Raw genomic sequence first — 25,052 nt, forward strand, 5'->3', positions numbered from 1 at the left:
ATAGACACTTCCATATTATGGCTTCTTGGCAGACGCCTCTCTTCTCATCTGCATCTCCTGCACTCTCATAAAGCATTTCCTCTGAGTTATGGGCATATAACTGATGAGTTATTTGATAGACACTTCATATGTGGTTTCTTCACCCAGTTGCGTTACAGGAGTGTCCTCTAGATCCAGACTGTCTGGACTGCTGCTGTCTGTATGTGTGCATTTGAAAGTCTGCCCAGTGATTTGTGTATTTCAGGGCCTAACATGTAAACTGAAGTATATGATCATGCCACAGACCACAGAAATGTGCTGAGCTGATGACTTGTGATGTTGGTGCCACATTCTCACTTTCAATAACCATCTCAATGCAATTTAACACAAAATGTAGGACACCAAATCTCTGTGAAAACCATCCATCCATCCATTATCTGTAAGCACTTATCCAGTTCAGGGTCACAGTGGATCCAGAGCCTACCTGGAATCATTGGGCGCAAGGCGGGAACACACCCCGGAGGGGGCGCCAGTCCTTCACGGGGCCTCTGTGAAAACCAGTCATTTTTAATACACAAAAAAATAAATAAATAAAAACAGATTAAGATTAACTATTAACAGATTAATAGTTATCAAAATTACCATAAATCGCAGCTCTAATGTGCTCGTTTGTAAGGTACATTACACTATATGTTTGGGTCGAGAGAGGACGTGCCCCGAGGTGTCAGTTTCGAGGAGGCTAATTGTTTGAATTTATGTTGCTATATGTGCATTTTCTCTCGGCAGCAGTTTTTGATTGGCTGTGCTTCTGCCAATCAAACAGGTGCCTGAAATGTCACCCATTGTCACCAATGGAATTATTGACCAGTACCAACATACATGAAAAAGCTCCCTTTTCTCAGTATATTTTACATATTACACAATATTTAACCCTTGTAGCATATGCATATCTCTAATTAGTAGTCAATAATATGTAGTAAATAAATATGTTTAATTTAAAAAGTAAAGAAAAAATGACTCCACCAGGGAGGGTGATGCTCTAGCACCCTCTATTGACCAGACACAGCTGATTATATTGTTTGTAGGATTCTGAGGAAACAGCTTTGCTTGTGGATGTTTACATGTTTTTAGAACAATTGTGAGGATTTCAGTCAAAAGAGCTTTAGTGAAGTTAAGGATTTTGGACGTTTAGCCCCGAATCACATCTATCCCAGAAGTAGTAAATCGTGCTCTATTACCCTGGAGAATCCAGTTTTACTGTTCCACATTAGTCTTGGTGATATGGTGAGAGCATACTAGCTTTTAAACCCTGATTGTGTGTGTCCACAATGGATTCACCATTGGGGTTGGGGTTGGGGGTGCTGTGTGTAGTATTGACATTTGGACAGTGAGTGTATTACTCACTGCATGTCCAGTGGCCACACAAATTCAGTCCCAGTATTGTTTAATATTGGTCAGAGATTACTCTCCAATGTGTGTCTGATTTGATATATATCAGTCATCATGGTGCTTGTTTATGCTGGATGGTGAGCCTCCATTTCCTCCCGTTCTATAGAAATTAAACCCACATCGTCTGCAACTTTGTCAAATTTGATAGCAGAGTCTGTGCAGTAGAGACCAGTGACGGAGACAGACACAACTCTTATTTGGTTAGACACAACCCCTTCTCTTCTTCCACAGAAGCAGAGTCAACTTTTTATAGGCTGCAAACAACCTTAATGTCTCATTATTTTCCTTTTCACAACCTGATTCTGCTTGATTTCTGTTCAAATTTTCCTTTCCACCTTAAAACAGTTCAGCATTTAAAGTGAACTGGACAATTTCTGCTCCCATTAAGGTGTAACAGAAAGTTCAGTAGGTGCCAGAACACAACTTTTGTGCCACTTAAGGTGGAAAGCAATGTTCTGCCAATGCCAGATATGGGGTTGTCCATATTTTTTACAGTCACTGACTGAGATGGAGCAGCTCTTTAGCAGCTCATACAGCAGAGGGATGAGCTTGAAGGCACGGAGCTGTTTACTGAGCTGCTTTTCTGCCAGCTGGATGTTTTCTGGGAGATGGACGTTAGATGAAGTGTCAGATGCTGTAACAGAAACTCAGCTTAATTCACCACAGAGATTCAGCTGGGTCGTTAGGGACAGCAGGGGGGCTTTTTACAGCTCCAGCCCCTGATGCCTTTCTCCAGAGGCCTCTACGGCAGCCCCCAGAGAGATTCCACTCCTCTGACACATGCACTCATGTCACGAATGCTATTTAAGTTCCGAAAACAGCTACCAAATGTGTAGTACACCTACATACTTCTAACATAACAGCAACAGCTCCTGTGGGTTTTACAATGATTCTGATATTTTAATATAATCTGAATTCATGTCTTTATTTTTTATAATTTCAATAACAAGTCATAAGAATGCTTTAAATCAAAGCACATGATATGACCACAGGTTTTTGTGGACCCCTGGAAGCTTTATACCACATAGGTTCAAAGGTATATCGCACACTGCATGGCATCCTTCGTTATTACTGCTTAAAACCATCTGCTGAGTTCAAGTTAGACAAGCAGATGCATGTTTGGGGAGCATGTGTTATATGCACGTGTTAGTCTGTGATCCCATATTTAAATAGTCTTTGTAAACATAGAGATCCAGACAAAGGCCACCTGTATCTGGTGTAGTACTGTCCTTGTCAAATATAGCCATGTAGCTCTCCGTGGGAAGTGTATGACACTCAGACCTTCTGTTGAATTGTAAAGTTGCCCTCCACCTAACCGAACACAGACACACACACACACAGGAGTACAGCAGGTCAGATGACATTATTGGGCTGGCCCAGGTCTTAGCTGGTGTAACATTTTGACTAGTCTCAATTCTAGCAAAAAATAATAAAAATAAATGAATAAATATATATATATATGTAAGTGTGTGTGTGGGTAGTGTATAGAAATCTGTCACATTTTCATTCAGGTTAAGTATAAAATATAGTAATAATATTTTGTTGTTCTAATGAAATATAGTCTAAATTATAGTCGATATAGTGTTAACACTGAATTCATTCATTCATTATCTGTAACCGTTTATCCAGTTCAGAGTCGCGGTGGGTCCAGAGCCTACCTCGAATCATTGGGCACACCCTGAAGTGGGTGCCAGTCCTTCATTGGGCGACACACACTCGCACATTTACTCACACCTACGGACACTTTTGAGTAGTCAATCCACCTACCAACGTGTGTTTTTGGACCGTGGGAGGAAACCGGAGCACCCGGAGGAAACCCACATTGACAAGGGAAGGACACACAGTCACCTGGAGCGGGACTCGAACGCCCAAACCCAGATCCCTGGAGCTGTGTGACTGCGACGCTACTAGTGCCACCCTAAATATTAAGTACAAGAATAAATAAAGAAAAACATTTTGCTGCTCTCAGAACAAAGCCACATATTGCCCTTTTAATTTAAATGTACCATATATGTTAATTAAAGGTTTAATGCTGAATAGACCCAAAAATGTACATTTTATTATGAGAGCAGCAATATATTTATATATCACTTATATATCTCAGAATATCACTTTAAAACTATAACAACTTAATATGTAAGCAATGCCAGACTCCGGACAGGGCTGGAGGCTCACTGTACATTTCCCAGCATGCACCATTACATCCTGCAGTTTGTAGTTTTAGGGATTATTTTGGGTATGTACTTACTGGAAGGGTTTTCATTTGTGTTTGTATGTGTGTCTGGGCTAAGTGTGTAGTGAAAGTGGCTGAACCATGTCGTATCTTTCACAATAATATTCATTCATTCATTGGGTCCAGAGCCTACCTGGATTGATTGGGCGCAAGGTGGGAATACACCCTGGAGGGGGCGCCAGTCCTTCACAGGGCAACACACACGCACATTCACTCACACCTACGGATACTTTTGAGTCGCCAATCCACCTACCAACGTGTGTTTTTGGAAAGTGGAAGGAAACTGGAGCCCCCGGAGAATACCTATGCAGACACGGGGAGAACACAATAATATTCATAATTTTAAAATGATAAAAAAAATCTACATTTCGTTATATTAGTGATATTCAGACTTGTTTACATAATTACGTCATTCAGTTACCCATAATACGGCATACGTTTTTACACAAGTCATTTAGCCACAGTGAAGTACAGTGGAAAGTGGCTCTGAGGTGGAGGAATTTGCTCCAAAAAAAGTATAGTGACTTGTGGAGGTGGTTTATTGTTATTATGTTAGAAATTAAAGAAGCCTTTAATATTATTAATATCTATTAAATATATTTAATTGAATATAATTCATATTAATATAACATTTATTTTGTTGCAACTGTCTGTTTTTGAAATGAATACAAGTATTTTTCAGTGTTTTGTTCATATCACTAAGAATATCTTTATCGCCAAAATACCTAGAAATATCGTGATATTATTTTAGGGCCATATCGCCCACCCTTGGAAGTGAGATCTGTTATTGTTGGGGGCTCACTGTCTGGAAGAAGGGTGTCTGCAGGCGTGTTGCCCCTGGATCTCACTATAGAGCGAGCCAAAATACTGCTTGAACACTTCTAGTTCTAGTACCCTCTACTTTATTAGGGTGTAATAAAGAGCACCTAAAAAAGGCCAGAGGACTGCATCTCAATACCCATCTCAGGTGACACCACAATGTAATATTTAATTCTTCAGTATTAGAACTTGGTCACATTTTCACTTACAATTCAAGCAGTTCTAATGATATTTCAGTCTGTGCTCTGGAGTGGAGTTTGATTCAGAGTAACTATAAAATGTCTGGGTTAGACAGCTGTGTGGAATGGTACCACAACAAACATCATAGAGCGAGTTTGAATACAGATAACACATGCATACGCTTGCTGTGAATGTTTTTGAAAGTGACAACCAACAGAGCTAAAATAGGCTAGAGCACTTTACCATGTGCCTGCAGTCCAACTACTCTCCGCCCAACCCCCAACAAGCACGTTAGCCTGCTGTGGAGATTTATCATCTGTTGCTCATCTTATAGCACCTTAGCAGATGGCCAAGGAGGCTCCCAAACAGGTGTTACTTTTTTTAAAAAAACTGGCAGTAGCAGATTCACGCAAGACAAACAGCAAGAAAAAGCAACATGTGGCCAAGGTCTGACCCCAGAATGACTTTCCAATTAGACTGAACCACCACCCGAATCCTACCTGCTCTGTGGTGGTCCTGTGTGGGCCCTAATTTTTAAGGAAACTAGGCATGCCTGTGCATGTGTGTTTAAGGCTCTGCTGATATATTGTCCCCTCTTTTTCAGACGTGGCTCACACTCAAGGACCACTTGACGGCAGCCTCTACGCTCGGGTGCGCAAGAAAGACTCACTTGAGGGTGTTGTTAACGGTCTCCCTGCCAGTGACCGAACCCCTGAAGTGGGTGAACAAGCCATCCCTGCCGCCAGCCATGCCCTTCCTCTGCCTGTAGCTAATCACCCACTCCCAGCTGCAGATCATGCCTTGTCAGTGAGCAGCGATTCTGGCAACTCCACTGCTTCTGTAAAGACTGACCGCACAGACGATGCCCAGCAGTCCCTGTCCTCCTCCGGTCCTGTGAGCCACCCTGCTCCTGATGCCCCCATCAGCCCCCGGGAAAAACGTGAGCTCGAGCAACTGTTGAGCGGGCTAGAAGGCTCGCCACTTCTTCCTCGTCAGGGCTTCCTTCCTGTGGCCAACACAAGCCCCGGAGCAGGCGTACGCCACCTTGTGCCCGCTCAGGTCCATGTCAACGGACGAACTGGCACAGAGCGTGAGACAGACATCCTTGACGACGAATTAGCCGACAGCCAGGTAGGGGACAACAGCGCTGACAGCCTCGGGACCCTCTCTTCCTTCGAGGGACGGGAGACTCCAGCAGACATCCATCCTCAGACCGAGTCGACTGTAGTTGAGATCGACAGGCAACAGGGTGGTCTCCAGGAGAGGAGGCTGGTGGTGACCGCCAAGGCGATGCCTGTGCACCAGATCAGAGGCTCGTCTTCGGCACAGGAGCATCTGGTGGATTACAGCGGGCAGAACGGTGGGATGTATCGCTCGCAGTCGTACGGTGCCCCAATGCTGGATGGAGGTCCTCGGTTTCTTCCCCAGGCCCCAGAGCGCAGCACAAGCAGCAGAGAGGCGGTGCAGCGTGGGCTAAGTGCCTGGCACCAGTATGGCCTGATGGACGACCCCTTTTTTGGCCCCAACGCAGGCCTCCCACGCTTCCCTACGCATGGAGGGGCTTCACAACAGGATGTAGAGCAGTCCATAGAGGCACTTAACATGCTCATGCTGGACCTAGAACCTCATACGCCAGTGCCCAAGTCTCAGAGCGCTCCACCTGGGGAGAACCACTCAGTCTTCCAGCCATTCTCCCAAACTCTGACCAGGCCATCTTACCAAGCTGACCAGGCCATCCATAACTACACTGGTGCTCAACCTCTGTCTGTTTCAGCCAGCTTTGGACAGTCCTCTCAAAGATCTTCTCCGGCGTACCCCATGACCCCACCAGCCGATGTCCAGCAGAGGCAGTACCAACACCCCCACTCTCCCTCGCCCACCTACCAACAAGATCCCTACAGCATACGCGGAGGTTCCGTCACTACTCCATCGCCAACTATGCCCTTGCCCTCTCCGATTAAGCCTCAGACTGTTTACCCGGGAGCTGGGGTGGTGTCCTACTCTCCAGACTTGCAGGGTTCATCTCCATATCCAGCTACTCAGCATAGCTACAGTGCATCCTCCTCCCCACTGCCCCCTGTTACGCCTGCTAAGGAGCCAGAGCCTGAGCCTGAGGAGCAAAGCCTCAATCTTGAAGGACTAGTCGCCCATCGTGTGGCAGGTAAAAAGCAAGCTTTAACTAGGGAAAAAATTTTGATGCAGGCAGCTAGATGTGAGAGTTCAGTGTAATATGTTCATTGTTGACAAATTCATGTTGACTTTGGATCTGTTGATGCCACAGAGATTGTTTTTTTAAAGCAACACTATGTAAGATTTGGTATTTTTCCTCCTAGCGTCCCCATACAGTTGCAAAACATACTTCACTTTTACCACACTGTCTTGAAAACAAGAGGGGGTAATAATAATAATATAACTATTAATTTAATTAATATAGTGCCTTTCACTAACTCAAGCATAAGTTCCTACCCTCCTCCGAAAATGTTATAGTGTGGTTTCTACAGTGTTGAGCATGAAGTTGCAACAAAAGGGGCTCTATTCTCCCTATTACAGGTCAGTGGAACATCTAAATGAATTTGAAGTTGTAATTTTAAGGTAAAAATACTACTTAGTGTTACTTGAATAGGCAACGGAAAACTCCATTACCCCATTAAATTTGATGCTGCATTTGTTAGAATTTACTTTTCCTCAAGGTTTTCTCTCTGGCATTTCTCACCACTTAAAATTGTACTCAGATTAATATAGCCATCTAACGGTGCTTTTCCAATGTATGGCAGCGGCTTGACTTGACTCAACTGGGCACGGCACGACTTAATGGCTTTTCCCTGGTTGCTTTTTCACTAGCACAGCTCCACTGCACATTGTAGGAAGTGACATTGCAAAACCTATTCTCTGATGGGAACCACGGGTTTTGAAAACCCAGACAAGGGCAGCAGAACCGTTAGATACTGTTTACTCTTTGTGTATTCAAGTACTGATTTTTTTGGACTGAACCTGACTTCATGCCCCAGCGTAGGGACTAAAAAAGTACCCAGTTTCAGGGACCAGATACCAGATTTAGATAGTGGAAACGCACAAGAGCCGAGCCGAGCTGAGTCAAGTCAAGTAGGTTCCATGCAGTGGAAAAATCACCATAAGATGCTGTCTACAAAGTACACAAGTATATTCACTGAGACAAACATTCAAAGACTTCTTGTGTGCTGTGTAACTAGTATCGTCTGAGTGAGCTGTGCACACATACGAGTTTGGCTGTGTCTTGGGTGTAAGGGTGAGAGTGTGCTGGGACACAAGTGATCATTGGTAAGAATAGATCAGCTGCCGCACATTCTCTGCATTGAGAACCCATCAAGTCTTGGTGAAGAGTTCCCAAAGGCGCCACACTGTGGCTGTAAATGAAATAACTGGTTCCTTCTAAATTTAATGTGATTTCAATGTTTTGGGGTTGAAGTGAAATATTCATGATATATATATTTTTTTTCTTTTTAATATTAGGTGATACTTTATGACAGTTATCCATGGCAATTATTGCTGTGAAATTGAAATGAAATTATGGCCTTAAAGTTCAGGCATGTTTATATAGTCTTTATATAGCCAAAGGTTTGTAGACACCCACTCAAAATGCTTCTTCTGAAATCAGTAATAAGGTAATAACAGGGAGATAATTCCAACTTTATTGCAGTAGCATCCTATACTTTTCTCAGAAAACTTTAGACCAGGTACTGGAACATTGCTGGGAGGATTGGTTTGCATTCAGCCATGTAAACCTTAATGATGTTGGATAATTAGTTTTGGATTGTATGTATGTGTGTATCACAATATAAAATGTTTCAATAACAATGCTATGACTTTAAACACATTTTCAGTATTTAAATATACATTACTTACAGCATCTGTCACTAGCTGATGTTCATTACAGGGTGCTGCCCTCAGTTCACTGCTCTCAATTTTAAATTTAGTGTAAAAATGTTAATATTGACAAAGCCAAGAGGTTTATGTGTAAGGGGTCATCCTGCGCTGCCTGCAGGGGGCAGCAGCAGCAAGGCACTGCTACTCTGGGAAACACAAAGTCCCAGAATACCAAGAGGTAATTAGTGCCAACCAGATGCACCTGTGGGTCCTTGTGGGTGGACTTATACTGTATTCTTAGACTGTTCAAAACAGTATAGAAAAGAACAAACGAAAGAGAGAAAAGGAGAAAAGAGAAGTGTACTCAACTCCATAAATAAAAAGAAGAGGAAAAATAGGAAGAGCACATCTCTGACTCAAAAGCTGAAAAAAAAAAGCTCTGAATTTTTGTTGTAAGATATAACGGATTATAATCAGTCCACTCTTTCTTGAAGGGTGCTTCTCTTTTTATTTTTCATTTTGATTAGCACATTCTGTACCGTGTCTCTTTTGAGCCATGCCATGTTGGCATCTCCTTTGTTTTTCCTGCCCTTTTTTTTTCTTTTTAGCCATTACTTGGGTGGATTTGTTTCCACCCTTTCGTTGCTGGTGGTGTAAGGCTGTAATTTGCTGGTTCTAGACCAGCTGAGACTAACGCCTCTCCCAAAGTTGCCCCTGCATAAACCTCATATAATATGAGTTAATATCTAATATTAACACAGTTTTCCTTCACTGTACCTGCATCCATCCTTTGACCATCCCGTGATGTTGTGTTTGAAATTAACGTTGTTTTTAACATAGTTTTTTGGTGGCTTTCATACATTTCAGATTGATATCACTGTTATATCGTATCGGCCAAAATTAAAAAAAATATATCGTGATATAAATTTTGGGCATATCGTTCAGCCCTCCATGTCAAACGTATTAGGTGAAAGTAGAGCTTCATTACTGCAGAGAACTCAGTTTTACTGCTCCACCACCTAATGCTGGGGGGCTATAAAATCACACTCACATTACAAAGTTAAATCACAATTACCATTAAAATATTTCATGCTAGAATTGGGATGAATTGGAGTGGAGTTTGTGATCCAGAACTAGTCCTCACTACCTGAGCTCAAGGATAATTGGGGCTGAATGCAATCAGATTCTCACAGCAGTTTTCTAATAACTAGAGTAAAGCAATAAGGCAGAAAACACCCTGCTGATAACCTTGATTTTAGAAAGAATATTGGGTAACCTTGTATCTACAATCCACTGCGTACTGTCACTGACCACTAGACCGCAGTATTTGGATCAGTAAGACATCAGTGAAAAATATGTACCTCCCTAAAGCTGACACAGGTGAATATGAATAAATCTATACCAAAATGTACAGTAGGTATTGTGTGGTGTAGTATATTATATTAATACAAAGTGGGATTACATAGGGATTAGACCACCAGTTTCACTTTTATTTTCTTTTTGTTTCTATCTGTTTCTCTGGTCTTCACCCTGTTCTCTGGACCATGCTTCACGCTATTACTCCTGCGCCTGCATCTTCCCCCTCCTCTTCCTCCTCCTCTTCCTCCCACCAACCCATCACATCCCCACCCAGAGTACAACGCTCGCATCCGAGGCATTTCCGAGAGCATGTCCAACCAGCCCGAACGCCATCGCTCCTATTCTTTCTCCGGTTTGTCTCCTGTCACTGTCCTCACTACATCACTTCTTTCTCTGTTTACATCTTTTTGATTTTACTGTTTATTTTTCTCTGTATCTTTCTCTCTCAAGGGGGAAAATATATGAACATTTTGAGATTAATTAAATTAATTAAGTGTACACTTTAAAGTAACACATTTGTGCTAGAAACAGTGGGTCCAAGGTTTAGTGCAGAGTCTCTGGTTCATATTAGAAAAGAATTGGCTGTATAGTGGGAAGAAAACTGTTTACATTTAGAGTTTTGAGTTTGAGAACTCTTGTAGTAACAGCAAAACCTGACTGCAAGTGTTTACATTATATAACATTAATGTAACTCTCACCGCACTCAAGCTCAGATCAGAATAGTAAAATAAATTGTAATTCTATCATTGTTTAAGCTCAAAATGGTTGCTAGAGGAAAGGGTTTTGCACTATTTCTGCTAGAAAAAGATTATACACAGCAAATTCACCAGCGTTAAATCAACACAACCCAGTAAACAAGGAACATCCCTGGACGTTTAAAATAGGTCTAAAAGTAGTCTGTCCGTCAAAGACATATTTTAAACGTCAATGGACGTCCAAAATCCCTCTTAATAAGTTAGTTAAGTGGTGACCAATCGATAACGTCAGTGGACGTCCAAAACGCGTTTTATACAAGTAATTTATTTCGGGACCAATTAATAACGTCAATGGACGTCCAAAATACGTCTAATAGTCGTCTTTTCAATGTCTGTGTTTGGACGTCTTTTCAACTTTCATTTTCAACCTTAAGAGAACGTTGATTAGACGGCAGTCTTTACGTTATTTCAACGTTGAATCAACGGCTAAATGTTTACTGGGTATTAGTGTAATTATTTAACACTCTCAGTGTTAACACTAATAGTGTTGATTTAACACTGGTGACTTTGCTGTGAAGGTAAATGTAGAGAAAAGGTAATTCACTCTCTTTGTTCTAATCATGATTTGAGGATTTTTATAACTGTTGACTCTTCTCAAAGGATGATTACTGTGGAGACAATTTACACAGAGACTGTTGAGCTGCACTGAGCTTCACCTTATATCTGTGAGCACAAAGTTTACCTCAGCCCAGCCAGTGCACACCAACACAAAACAAAACCGTTTCTCAGAGAGCAAATATCAGTGACTGGATTAGGAGGAAGGGAAATGTTTGAAAATAAACGAACTATGACGGTTCTACACTGTTAAGAAGCAGAGCTGGCGCTAACAGGCACAATACACAACACATTACTTTCCAACTAAGGCTCAAAACACACATAATTAGAGGACAAAGCCTCATACCTGTGAGCACAAATTCAACTGAAGGGTCTTCTGAGTATTTTGTCTGTTTTCATCTTTCTTCCTCTCTTAACCCAAGCTCAGCGCTAAACTCACAACTGCGGTGGGCTACTGGGCTTGTTTTTCTCCACCCGTTTTCAGACTGTCACCTCTCCAGTCAGTGAGCTCCCACAGCGCCCCCTCCCTGCGGCTCACTTAAATGCACAAACATGTTTGGCCATGTTGGTAAAGACACGACAGAAATTTGACACAGCACACACCCACGTCATAGATACCGTCCACATTTTAAATACCGCGGTATACCGCCCAACCCTAATTTCCATAAATACTTGCTACGCACTTTTTAGAAAGGGAATAAATAGCTACATATGGATATAGTGTAATTTCTAGCACCTGTCTCTTTAAAATCTTTAGGCATTCATGTTTATTGTCCATAGGTGTCTGTTTGTTACTCTACAAAACCAGCAGCTCAATATGAGCACATAATAAGCTAGAATTTCACTGATAAATGTATATTAATTAAGTGTATTAAATATTCAAATATTCTCTCACTCTCTTTTTTTTCTTTTTCTTTTGAATGGTTAGTCTATTAGGGCCATTGTCCTTGTAGAACAGCTTGATGAATACATAATTAATACACAGCATTTAATATAATGAACCCCATCTGCTGGCAATTGAGAAAATGTAGAAAATGTGAAAGATATCAGCTTCAAATATATGTACAATCTCAGAAACATTGTCTCTAGGGTGGTACCCAAGTAGCTTTGGTTAGGGAATAGGGTTCAGTTGCTTTTAGGGTTATAGCTGTTATAAAATGATGTTAGGAGAGCTTACAAACATTCATTTTGCCTTTTAGAAAAGAAAATCTAGTGGAAGTTACAGTGAAACTGGGCACTGATCCATCGTTTATAGTATTAAAAGGATTCTGCTGAGGGTTCTATATATGTAACCGTCGCACTTCTGGGAAATCAAAAGAAGTGATTCGCTTTCATCAGGATCTTAACTTTGGACCGTGCCAAATAGGGATTGATTCTGCAGTGCTGCTCTGCCAGATTGCATTATTGTAGCAAGTACATTCAACACATCAGCTGTGTGAATCAATTAAACTCGGAAATGTCCAACTCACTTTCAAAAGGCCATAGATTTTGAAACAGTGCACTACATTAGGCATACCTTTTCTATTTATTCCCTTGAAGAGCAAGGATTTAATGGTCAGGGAAAAGATCCAGGAACTTAAAAGTCTTTATTTTGTAAAGCATGTTGCATATTCAGGATATCTGCCCTGGTGGGTGCAATACTTGTTTGACACAAAACACAAAAAAGGCCACAGACTGTTTAAAATATATAATAAGAAACATTTGAATTAAATGCAAATTAGTAAATATTCATTCATTCGTTCATTCATTCATTGTCTGTAACCGCTTATCCAGTTCAGGGTCGCGGTGGGTCTGGGGCCTTCCCTGATTCACTGGGCGCAAAGCAGGAATACACCCTAGAGGGGGCACTAGTCTTTCACAGGGTGACACACACACACATACACACATTCACACCTATAGATAGGAAAATGCCAATTTTGAATTGCCAATCCATCTACCGATTTGTGTTTATGGTCCGTGGGAGGAAACCGGAGCACCCGGAGGAAACCCACGCGGACACAGGGAGAACACACCACACTCCTCACAGACAGTCATCCGGAGGAAACCCACACAGACACAGGGAGAACAGACAGTCACCTGGAGCGAGGCTTGAACCCACAACCTCCAGGTCCCTAGAGCTGTGTGACTGTGCCACTATCTGCTGCGCCACAGTGCCGCCCTAAATTAGTAAACAGCATTTATGAAAGTGATAATTTAATATTTTGATATATATAGATATATAATTTATCTTTTAATTAAAACTCACATGAGGAGAACAATCAAGTTGCTTTGTAGTCCTAGGAGGTCCCAGTTTATTCTCCAAAGGGTGGGGTCCCCCACAGAGGGGGCAGTCAGGACTTAAACAGGTTTAGTACAGAACCTCTAATATATCTGTGTCAAAAGTTTGCTCCATAAATATAATTAAAAATAGACAAAAAGATAAAAGAAATGTATAACTGTGACACATAAGGGTTTCAGCAGCATAAAAATACACTCATCCACAAAGTAAAATAATGTGCAGTATAAACAGGGCACAAACTATGCATTGGAACAGCATGCAGTCTGCAGGTAGTGTATATTGTGGTACAATTTTGAAAGACAAACATTGTGCTAAGACTTCTTGTTTAGGGAAGTGCTAGGTACTAGCAGCAATGCTCATTATGCATATGATACGGAGTTGTTTGTAGTAGTCATACCTTCTCTGTTTGTCTCACAGGGTCACGCTCACACACAGTAACACCAGACGAGGCCTTGTCCAGCTCGCGTCGTCGCACCACCAGTGAGGGTCAATACAACAGCAGCCATGAGGACAGTCCTTCTCACGCTGGAGGAGCACGGTCTACAGGACACTGCATTTCACCAGATTTTGTCAACACCATTGCCCTGAATCCTGGAGGAAGGCCGAAAGAGGTACAGTTTCAAAGTGTGCCATCAGGGGTTCCTTTACTGTTTCTTACTGTATTCCATTTTCCCCTGAAGACTGTGAGTAACATCTGTTGGGTTTTAAGTCCAGCAGCACTCCTCTGATATCACTGCAGACTGGCAGAGCTCCTTACTGAGCATTGCTAATAGCCTGGGAATAAAGCACTGTCTATTTTTGTTTGTGTTCTGGTGACGTATCAGGCTCTGGAAGATTTTAACCACACCACCTTGTAGCTCATTTTCAATGGGCAATATGACACTTGAAAACAAGGAGTAGGCGTAAAATTAACCCTTAGATATATGTATGGGTAACGATATTCTGTGTGTTCATCTCTTCAGGGACACCTGCACAGCTACCGGGAGGCCTTTGAGGAAGCGGAACCAATGACAGTCAGCCCCACTCCTAGCAGTGTTGGTGAGGCACAACCCCAGACCCCCGCCTTCCCTGTTTCGCCCATCACCTCGCCACAGACCCCATACTTCAACTTGTGTAAGTTCAGCCTCCCAGCAAGAAGAGGGCGCTGTTTTACTTAGACGTGACCCCTATGCTTCATGCAACACGAATGTTTTACAGTTTAAGAAGTTTACATACTTTTATTTTGTCTATCCCAGTTTCAATTGTGGTCCGTAACATGTTTTGACTCATGTTGTAAATGTTAAAATTAATGCTAATGCCTTTTATGTTAGCAGTCACACTTCTCCTGAATGGAATTTACCACCCGTTTGTCATCACAGTCATAGCACAAGGACACAGATCTCTGATCAAAGCTTTGAAGCAACAAACTCGTCATGTCCTTAAGCTCATGACTTATGTTGTTTTGGAGCCCATAACACTGATCAAAGCCTATGCATGTACTGTTCAAATACCTTCAAATACTATCACCTACACCAACACACCAAGTGGGTTCTCTCATAGTTGTGGTGAAAAAAAGAGGCGTGTGCTGGCCGTACATAAGTGACACCATTATTGTCCATCATGGCTCCCTCCTCCTGCAGAGAGGGCGGGCTGCACTTGCTGTAGGGAAGCGATCTGTGGCGAGATTAGCCCCAAATGCCCACCTCTTCCTCTCTTTCCCTGCCCTTTACTGGGCATTTGGGCTGCCACTCAAAGAATTGATTTGGATTCTTTGGTAAGTGGAGTTAGCATGGATGATGTTCAGTGCATTTCCCATTCAAAACATTTCACTGTGGCTTCAGTCAGCATGACCAAGGATGTGGGAAGCAGCCTCTGCAAAAGCAGCAGCAGCTTTAATGAAATGAGAAACAAATGTGTTTTGGTTCATTTTTGATTGTGTATTGCATGTAGCTTTTACACTGTATGTGTAAATGCTTGTAGGCAACAGCTTGTATAACTTACATAGAAAAGCATGACACAAAATGGACCTAATGGAGCAATATGTAATCATTTTACTGTTTTAATCATAAAATGGCAAGGATGCATTATCAGGGATTAAGGCAAGGCAAAGCAAGTTTATTTTTAGAGCACCTTTCATACAAAAGCAATTCAAAGTACTTTACAGAAGAAAGAGTTCAATTAAAAGCAAGAATAAAAAAATCATAAAAATCATAAAAGTCCAATAGTCCAATAAGGGAAAGTCCAATAAGGGAACATGATAAGTTGAAGCGCTGGCATCTCTGACAGCAGTGCTATAGGCAGTATGACCTTGTTTGAGAAGTGTCTGTTCTGGAGCAGAACTCTGTTTGTGTTTTGGTCTGTGATCCCACCCAGTACCCAATCCCCAAATCCCGGGTTGCCAGGTATGAAACGCAATAGCAGACAATGTGCTTGTTTTGTGTTTTTGAAGAACAAAGTGAAGAATAAGGTTTGTGTTTCAATCTTCAGCCTTGCATATCTGCTTGTTTAAGTTAGAATAGAAAAATCAAATAAGAAGCTGGCTAGTAATGCCAATATTAACCTCAGAACGTAGTTTAAGGTGGAACTAAACTTTTGTACCTTCAATGACATTTAATTTTTTAGGATGGAATGGAAAAATCTTTTAGAAATATAACATTAGCCTCATCTAGGGAAAAAAAATTAATGTGGAAACGAAACGTCAAAGTAAACTGATTCTAAACTCATTTGGTAGGTTTAAATCCCTTAACCTGGCAACCCGTGTGCGGAGGAAATGATAGGGGCAGTAACTCACTCCAGTGTTTTGAATTATAAACGTGGCAGCCATTTTAAACACTTGTTGTCTGTATTAAAGACTGCTCCTTTAAGGGATCCAGCACTAATAATCCTAACATTTCAACAGTTCCTGACATCACTGATGTTTTTGTGGCTGAATGGCATTGCCATTCATCCCAAAAATGTATGTCCACGGCTCCACAGCACATAACTCCCCTATAGCCAATGCTTGAAATTGGGCCTGTTGTCTTTGGACTATTTCTGTTTAGATTATACAAGCTGTGAATGCCCAATGGAATTCAAATTGCCCAATTCAAAAAGAATCTGGTCTTTATGAACCTTTTACTTATAGAGTGATGTAAGAACAGTGGTCTGCTTATTTGAAAGTTGCGGCTGCTTCCTAATTAGCTGTATAAAGTGTAGCTCCATGAGTCCAGTAAGCCCTCCTGTATCATCTATCAGCATCAAGCTATTTATTTTGCCATTAATATAGCCATTTTGCTTCTCATTTATAGCAGGTGCCATGCATGCAACGGCTGCTTATATTTTTCTGCTCATAAACCCAAGTCATTTGCATGAACCTACCCCCACCCACTGTGGCCATTTTATTGTGGCAGTATACACCGGCTCACATTTGAGTGGGCCTTCAACTCAGAATTTACTCAGTAGGCCACCATGCATTACTAACTCGTCAGTTTCCATGATACAATTTAAAGGAGGTTAAGTTTAATTGGCAATAATTGCTCATTTCTGCGTTCACAGACTCTCTCTCTTTTCTTTCTATACTTCACACAGGTCGCTCACCACCGGGTCTGGCTAAAACTCCACTTTCAACCGTTGGCCTGAAGCAAGGCAACCCATCAGAAACTGTGTTTCAGCAGAGCAGCTCAGGTCAGTAGAAACAAGGGAACCTTCCGTGTTATTTCACTGATCTACTCAAGGTGGTGTATCATCGCTGTGGTAAGAAAGCCTTGTGGCTTAAGAATCGTAACTTTAAACACAAAAGCTTCACATTTGGTATTCTAACCTTCCAGGGCCAGGGTTTCCTTATCGGAGTGAAGGTGTTTGATATACTGTGCACCAGAGGTCTTCAAATCCAGAATTTGGATCCAGACCTGGACACTGCACACTGTCAGGAAAACGTTCCTGTACAGATATGTATTTAGGATGAGATAAAACAATGTAAATGTACAGCAATGGTCCTTAGATTGACCTTTTCCAGGATAGAATTCCATTCATTTATTCATTCATTGTCTGTAAGCACGCATCCAGTTCAGGGTCGCGGTGGGTCCAGAGCCTATACGGAATCACTGGTCGCAAGGTGGGAACACAGCCTGTAGAGGTCGCCAGTCCCTCACAGGGCGACAGGATAGAATTTGAATTTTTAAAAATATTTTTAAACCACCAGGTGCCAAAGATTCAAAGATCCACCTTTCTATCTGCATTCATTGTCTATTTAATCAGCTCCACTGAGCATATAAGAGCGCATAAGTAGGTTTACCATTACAGACTGTAGTCCACCCTTTTCAGTGTTGCTCAATGGTCAGGACCCCCACAGGACCACAGCAGAGTGGGTATGATCTGAGTGGTGGATCATTCTCAGCGCTGCAGCGTGTTAGTGCATGCTGAGCTGGTACGAGTGGATCAGACACAGCAGTGCTGTTGAAGTTTTTAAACACTGTGCCCCCTCATTTCCACTCTGCACACCTAACTTCTTGTTTCCATTCTTGCAAAGCGTGTTCCTTTAAGTTTTTTATTCCTTTTCTTTTTTCCCCCCTTTGCTTGCCGCTATCAGATTCTGATTCTAGCGATGATTTAGAAGGTAAGAAGCATTTAAAACGATGGTTTATAATCCTTGGACTACTCCTGTCCTGGTCTTTTTAACTCCTGCAAATGTCTTTATTTCCTTACACATGCTTATCCTCCTCTCTTTTTTGCATGTTAACATTTATTTATTTATTTATTTTGCAGTACAACTGAAATACCTGAGCAGTGTTTGCCTCTAATCCTGTAATTGTAGTTGTTGTCCTTTTCTTATTTTTTACAAAGCTTTTTAGGTTTCTGTAAGAATCAGTGAAATATTTATAACCTCCCTCCTGATTTGTGGTGATATATGTGTTGTTATTTAAAGATTTGTTTTATTATTTGTCTAATAATCAACCTCGCGAACAGCAGACACAGTGTAAATCATAACCTTCAGAATGTGAACATCTGTTTTATGTTGTCTTTCCACAGAGCCTCAAGGATACGTAGGCTCTGTCGTCCGAGGAGGGGGCTTGGTGTCCCCTGTCCACTCCTCCTACCCTCCTGCTGTCCCAAACAGACCAGTTCAACCTCCCCACACCTTCACACCACCTCCACCTGCCAGCTGCGCCATCTATAACCCTGATGGGTAAGTGCATAAAGCTGTACTATATGTACAAAACTTGTAAGTACCCCTTCTACTCACTGAATTAAACCACTCTAAAGTGCTTCCGTTGCTGGCAGAGAGTGTGCGTACTCTCCTCAGAGAAACATTTAAAAAAAAGTCAATGCGTCTCCACATTAGATTAAGATTTACACTTTTAAAACCATTCATATTTGATCAGGCTTACAGCTCAGTTTAAAATTTACAGTTGTACAGCTGTATTTTATATTCTAATTTACTGTCTTGGTTTTAATTCTTTTCTTTTTAAATATTTTTTTAAACTTTGCATTATTCTGCTGTAATTTTTTTCTGTTTTGTAAAGCACGTTGAATTGCCATTGTGTATGAAAGGTGCTCTATAAGTAAACTTGCCTTACCTTCGTTCACCAAGTCCAAAGACAAGCACTGTCTAAAGGGCTAAGCCCCACAGCAGTGGACTATGGAGCACCAATGCTGGACCTCCCATTTAATAATTGTGTTCTGAGTGGGAGTTGCATTTGTGATCCAGAACTAATCACACAGCAGTATGTAAAATCCTCTAGTGTTCCAACATCTAGTGTGAAGTCTTCACAGAAGAGTAGAGGTTGTTTCAGTAACCAAAATGGACAAACTGCATTTTAATGCTTTTTATCATAATTATTTTTATTTCATGATTCCTGTCATTGAAATCAGCATCTTTGAATCCTCTAAAACAAAACACACACATACTTTTGGATGCAATATTATGGCCAGGAACAGAACAAATTGATGCATATGCTTTTGAAGCACTTTTTTTTTGAGGGGGAGGTTATGATGAGAATATCATCCTCTGTGTTTGGTTTGCTATTTTCATCACCGTTTTTCAATTTTATTTGCTTCTTTCTCTGTTTTTCTCTTGTCTCCTATAACAGGAGCATAAGGATGACTAACCCTGCACACACAAGCGAGCCTGTTTTCCCTTCCTTCCCAGTTGAGCCCATCCGTGCCCCTCTCTTCCCAGACCCCCTGGGCTACCTGGACCCGGAAGAGGCTACAGTCAATGTTATGGGGGTGCATAGAGTCCCTGGGAGCCCAAATACACTGCACCGCACCGTAGCCACCAACACTCCCCCAAGCCCTGCTCTCCAGCGCCGCCTTGGGAGCCAGAGCAGTCCAGCCATGGCCCGCCGCATAGCACCTAGTAATGGCAGCAGTGAACCCACCACGCCCAATAGTCCCCTGCTGGGTCGCAACAGCAAGTTTGTCCCACCTAGTCCTGTGCTGAACCGACACCCCTCACCTGCCCCCCGCAACCCCAGCCCTGACCGCAGACCTACGCCCAGCTGCCAGGACATGGCCGACAATAGACTGGGGGGGCACACCAGCCATAGCATCTCGTCTATGGGCCCTAATACTGCCCTCATGGCATCCTTTCCCTTGGAGCAGCCCCAACTACCAAGCAAAAGGACGGAGCCCAGTCTAGAGAGGCTGGACAGAGTGGCAATAGACGGCATCCAGAACAGCAAGACCCCAACACCGGCACCGAGTGGCATCAGCACCCCCCTCCCTGCTCCGAGATCCCCAACAGAGACCACCTTAGTTTCCATCTATGGTATGTAGAAGCCATTACTGTATGGTAATTTATTGGGTGTAACAATATGTTTTAAAGAATATTAGTGTGAAGTATAATTGTAATTTATTATAGTCATCAATAACTCCAGGTTTATTCCAGACATATTTGTTTAACTTTTTAGGAACTAACAATGTTTTAGGCTAATGGGATTTATACCTAACCAGTTTATACAGTTAGAATGGGGAGAACACACCAAACTCCTCACAGACTGTCACCCAAAGCAGAACTTGAACCCACAACCTCCAGGTCCCTGGAGCCGTGTGACTGTGACACTACCTGCTGCACCACCACCATCAATCAATTAAAATTTATATAGCGCTTTATACAACTGACATTGTCACAAAACAGCTTTACAGAAATAGAGAAAATCGAGAGCTTTATTTTTAAATTTAATTATTGACCAGTTTCAATGTACACAACTTAAAATCTGCATGTCATACTCATTTGTTTACCATGTGTGCATATTCTTCCCAGCTGATGGACCTCCAGATATAAAACTCAATGTCAAGTTTGTTCAAGATACATCCAAGTTTTGGTACAAACCAGACATCTCAAGGGAGCAAGGTGATTAGATTTGATAAGCAATTCCAAGGTAGATATACAATAAACAAATCTACGTATCTCTGTACATGTTGACAGTCTCATTACTCCCTCTCAGCCATCAGTCTGCTGAAAGATCGGGAGCCAGGGGCATTTGTCATTCGGGACAGCCACTCCTTCCGAGGGGCATATGGACTTGCCATGAAAGTTGCTTGTCCACCACCAACAATACAGCAGACCAAGAAAGGTAAACACACCACACTCCACAATTACTAGGTTAATGTAAACACTACTGAACTACCCCAATTTGCAAAAGATTAATTTACATTCATCTACATTTTACACAGCATCTCAACTATTTGGAATTGTGGTCAGATGTTCTTGAATGCTGGGCATAAATGCAAATGCTACATTCCATTATAATAAGCTAACAGTACCTGTACAGAACAGTAGGATTGAAGCTTATGTTCTTTCTGCTGTTGAAGCGATGGACATGACTAACGAGCTGGTGCGGCACTTCTTGATCGAGACTAGTCCGAAGGGTGTCAGGCTGAAAGGCTGTCCCAACGAGCCACACTTTGGTGGGTGAACTATCCTCTACATTCTTTATACACTCAGTCAGTAACAAAGTTGTACCCAGTATGCAATGAGAGAAATATCTTGTCCAGTGTTGTCAGGCTTATTTCCTTCAAGACCACAGCTTTGCTGAACTTGAAATCTTTATTTATATCAAGGAATTCTTTGAAAAAAAAAAATTAAACATGAACAAAGTTCTCCTTAATCCATGCATAGTCAGTCAGACATGTTAGCGTTGTACAAAGGACATACCTAAATCCTATAGGGCTATCATTAACAATTAAATAAAGTTTAGACAAAAATACAACACACTCCCTAGTCTTGTTTTCTTTTTGCCTTATGTAAAGCTGTAAAAGTGTCAGGCTATGCACTCGGGGAGGCAGAGGTTAATGCAGGGAGCAACTTTATTATAACAAAGGAAAACAACAACTTGAAAACACTAAACACTAACCTGAACAGAACTACCCAGAAAACTAAACAGAAAGCTAAGGCTAAACCAAATCAAGGAGCTAATGCTAAACACAGAGCTAACGCTAAATCTAAATACTGAGCTACAAAGAAACAGCGGGACCTGGAATGACAGATATTAAGACACAAAGGGATATGTGGAATGCAATGGTCGACAAACACTGAGACTCAAGACAGGGCTGATAAACTAGAGGACAACACAAAACACCTGGGAACAACAATCACAAGAGGAGACACTGATGAGAGGCTGGAGCTACAAACCAAGGAGAGGCTAAGGAGTAGACAAGGGAGACAGGAACAAAACAAAACAAAGAGCCTTTTGCTAAGTAAGCACATGGTGGGAACCACAGGACAGGGCCAGGGGTTGACAAAAAGACATATGAGATTAAGATGATAATCATTTTATTAAGTCTTGTTTAACAGGTAATCAATAATCATTGATGTATAAACCTTAGTTTATTGTTTTTGTGGAAATGCATATGCTACATAGATGAAACTTTATTTCAAACAGCTTCTAGCACACAAAGGAAAATGCACTTGAGCTGTTTAAGGTGGAACTTAAAGTGATAACATTGGTTACAGAATGTTATTAAGTACTGTTTAATGTAGAAAGAATCTCTTTTTTATTCTCACATTACGGTGGATGAAAAAGAGAAATGTAATAGATTTCTAGTGCCATTTAAGGCGGAACCGTGCACTGCGCCATTTAAGGTGGAACAGGATTGAGCTGTGCATTGCTGTGGCCCTTCAGCTTCAGAGATGGACATTATTTGCACATTCACATCATTATGCTTTTGTCCTATCTGTAAAATAATATTGTATTAAAGGTATTTTGTTTGAGTGAACATATTTTGATTGCTCCATCCATCAGCTTATTTGTGCAGAGTAACTGTATGTACTGTATGTTTGTGAGTATCTGCTCACTATGTGCGTGTATGTGTGTACGTGTATGTATGTGTGTGTGTGTGTCTACAGGGTGTCTGTCTGCACTGGTGTACCAACACTCCATCACACCCTTGGCTTTGCCATGCAAGCTTATGATCCCCACTAGAGGTGAGAGCTTCATTCTATCACTCCATTCTCTCAGCTTCTCTGGACTGTACTCTGTAAACTCGAACTCCTTTTATTTTCTGAATCTTCATGCAGTGTGTGCATACAAATGAAGCCATTTAAATGTTATGCATAACAAAGGAATATCTGGTATGAAAACAGGGCTAGGGCCGTCTGTTAAAAACCTGTTGTTGCAGAGTCCAGGGATCAGATGCACTCTGTGCCACGTGCGCCATAGATGTGGACCAGCCAAAATATCATTGTTTGTTTGAAAAAGCCTTTTCCATTTTGGCTTTAGCCATATTCTTTTTTTTTAATATCCTCCTACATTTATAAACTTATGTTTGCAATATTTGGGTGGTTTTGTGAATTTTAGTCTATTTCCTATTCAGGTTTTTATGTGCATTTTTGTAATTGATAAAAACATGGTGGATGGAACACCTTTTTGAAACTATTGGCATGGTAACTACTCTACTCGACTTGGCTCTACTCTGAAAACTTGGTCCCTGGTAACTCCACACACGAGCCAAGTACAGGGGGTCCTCGACTTACGACGTTGATCCGTTCCTATGTCGCATCGTAAACTGAATTTCGGTGTAAGTCGGAACATATGTACATACTCTACGTAGATAACATACTGTAAGCACTTATCCTATCCTAACACCTATCCTCCTCTGTCCCGAGCAGCGTAACGGTGCATTCTTCCGCCGCGCACACCAAACACGAAGTTCGCGTTACGACGTTTACGACGCAAAACCACTTAAGTCGAAACAAGGCTTTATACAGTAAATGGGAGATGTGTCGTAACCACAAAACATCGTAACTCGGAACTGACATAACCTGAGGACCTTCTGTATTGACTAAATGTGATGTGTTAACCTTGCAGAGCCATTGTAGTGAAAAACGAACCAAGTACCGAGGACCAAAACACAGTAGAGTAGGTACCATGCAGTGGAAAATCACCACTGATGTGTGCACTGATCTGACACTCAGTACACTGATATCAAGTGTTATCAAGAATTAAGCAGTTACTGGTCTTCTCCAAGCGTGTTCAGCTGTGCAGTGTTAGCAGCAGTTTGTAAAGAAGCAGTGGCAGACTTGACTTGCTTCACATGTAAGAGGCAACTGGATTTAGTCATGAATATGAATATGAATACATATACTACACTCCATGTTTAAAGGAGTCCGCCACTTGCTAGGTCTCCACATGATGCAAACAAGTTGAAAGAATGAGAGACCAGCTAAAGCTACTTTTCCCACTGTTCACTACTGTCCACTGCAACTGGGCACCTCAACACGCTTGGAGGAGAACATTAACCGCCTTTAAACGCTACATTAAACGCTAACAGACCATCGCCACGCATACCAATGAAAACCAAATGCTTCCTTTTACATTTCTTTCATATTTCACTTACATCAAATACTGTTTATGCCATGCAGAGTTTTCTTTACTGAAATGTTCAAAAAGTACAATATGTAATAAATTATTATTGAATTTCTCTGAGTAGATCCAAACGAAGAGGCTTTGGAGTTGGCCACACCCACAAGTTCTGCAATGGATCTCCTCAAACAAGGCGCAGGTATGATTCGCTTATACTCGCTGTCTCTCTCAATATCTCTCTCTCTCTCTTTCTCTCTCTCTCTCTCTCTCTGTCTTGTCCCCTCTCTGTTTTCTGTTTCTTACTTTTCTGTCTGTTTCTGCGTTCACCCTCATAGCTGAGTGACCTTCACTCATTGCTGTGTGTGACTGTGTGTGTGTGTGTGTGTGTGAATGTGTGTCTATTTCATTTCTCATTCTCCATGTCACTCCTATACCACTCTAGGGCCACCAAAGCCTCCTGAAGAGTCTCATGGTAAATATGGCCTTCGGTATCTGTCCCACACTACTGAGTGTTTTTTTTTGGTCCCCCCATAGATGAGCATGTTCATTTACTAATAACAGCAAGTGGTCATATAACCTCTCCCCCTTTCAGTGGATGCTCGAGAGCTCAGAAACAGAGAGCAGGGCAGAACCTAACAAAGGGTCAAATGTAAAGATTTAATGTAAATTAAGAGATGAAATCAGAATGTGTTTTTTTTTACTTTTCATTTTCCTTGAATCTGTACTGTGGGTAATATGACTACATTTGAATGACATTTAACGTAACTTGAGTTACTTTCAGTTATTTCTGGCATCTGAAGGTGTGGGTTCACCACTGAACATATCTATAGCTTCAAGTA

General features: G+C 41.7%; 1 protein-coding gene across 2 annotated transcripts in view; it reads left to right on the forward strand.

Moving 5' to 3' along the window:
- Positions 1 to 25,052, forward strand: part of tns1a (tensin 1a) — a 76,576-nt gene that overhangs the window by 43,098 nt on the left and 8,426 nt on the right. The window contains exons 14-26 of one of the 2 annotated variants that reach the window (XM_066663280.1): positions 5,265 to 6,821; positions 13,868 to 14,061; positions 14,413 to 14,563; positions 16,997 to 17,092; positions 17,997 to 18,023; positions 18,437 to 18,593; positions 19,498 to 20,177; positions 20,673 to 20,762; positions 20,857 to 20,985; positions 21,224 to 21,319; positions 22,758 to 22,835; positions 24,341 to 24,412; positions 24,656 to 24,685. In XM_066663280.1, coding sequence (XP_066519377.1) covers positions 5,265 to 6,821; positions 13,868 to 14,061; positions 14,413 to 14,563; positions 16,997 to 17,092; positions 17,997 to 18,023; positions 18,437 to 18,593; positions 19,498 to 20,177; positions 20,673 to 20,762; positions 20,857 to 20,985; positions 21,224 to 21,319; positions 22,758 to 22,835; positions 24,341 to 24,412; positions 24,656 to 24,685 — 3,357 coding nt within the window. The remainder of the gene's footprint in view (positions 1 to 5,264; positions 6,822 to 13,867; positions 14,062 to 14,412; positions 14,564 to 16,996; positions 17,093 to 17,996; positions 18,024 to 18,436; positions 18,594 to 19,497; positions 20,178 to 20,672; positions 20,763 to 20,856; positions 20,986 to 21,223; positions 21,320 to 22,757; positions 22,836 to 24,340; positions 24,413 to 24,655; positions 24,686 to 25,052) is intronic. The other variant, XM_066663282.1, reaches the window with a different exon arrangement.

The sequence above is a fragment of the Hoplias malabaricus genome, chromosome 3 (assembly GCF_029633855.1).
Source record: "Hoplias malabaricus isolate fHopMal1 chromosome 3, fHopMal1.hap1, whole genome shotgun sequence".
Taxonomy (NCBI): domain Eukaryota; kingdom Metazoa; phylum Chordata; class Actinopteri; order Characiformes; family Erythrinidae; genus Hoplias; species Hoplias malabaricus.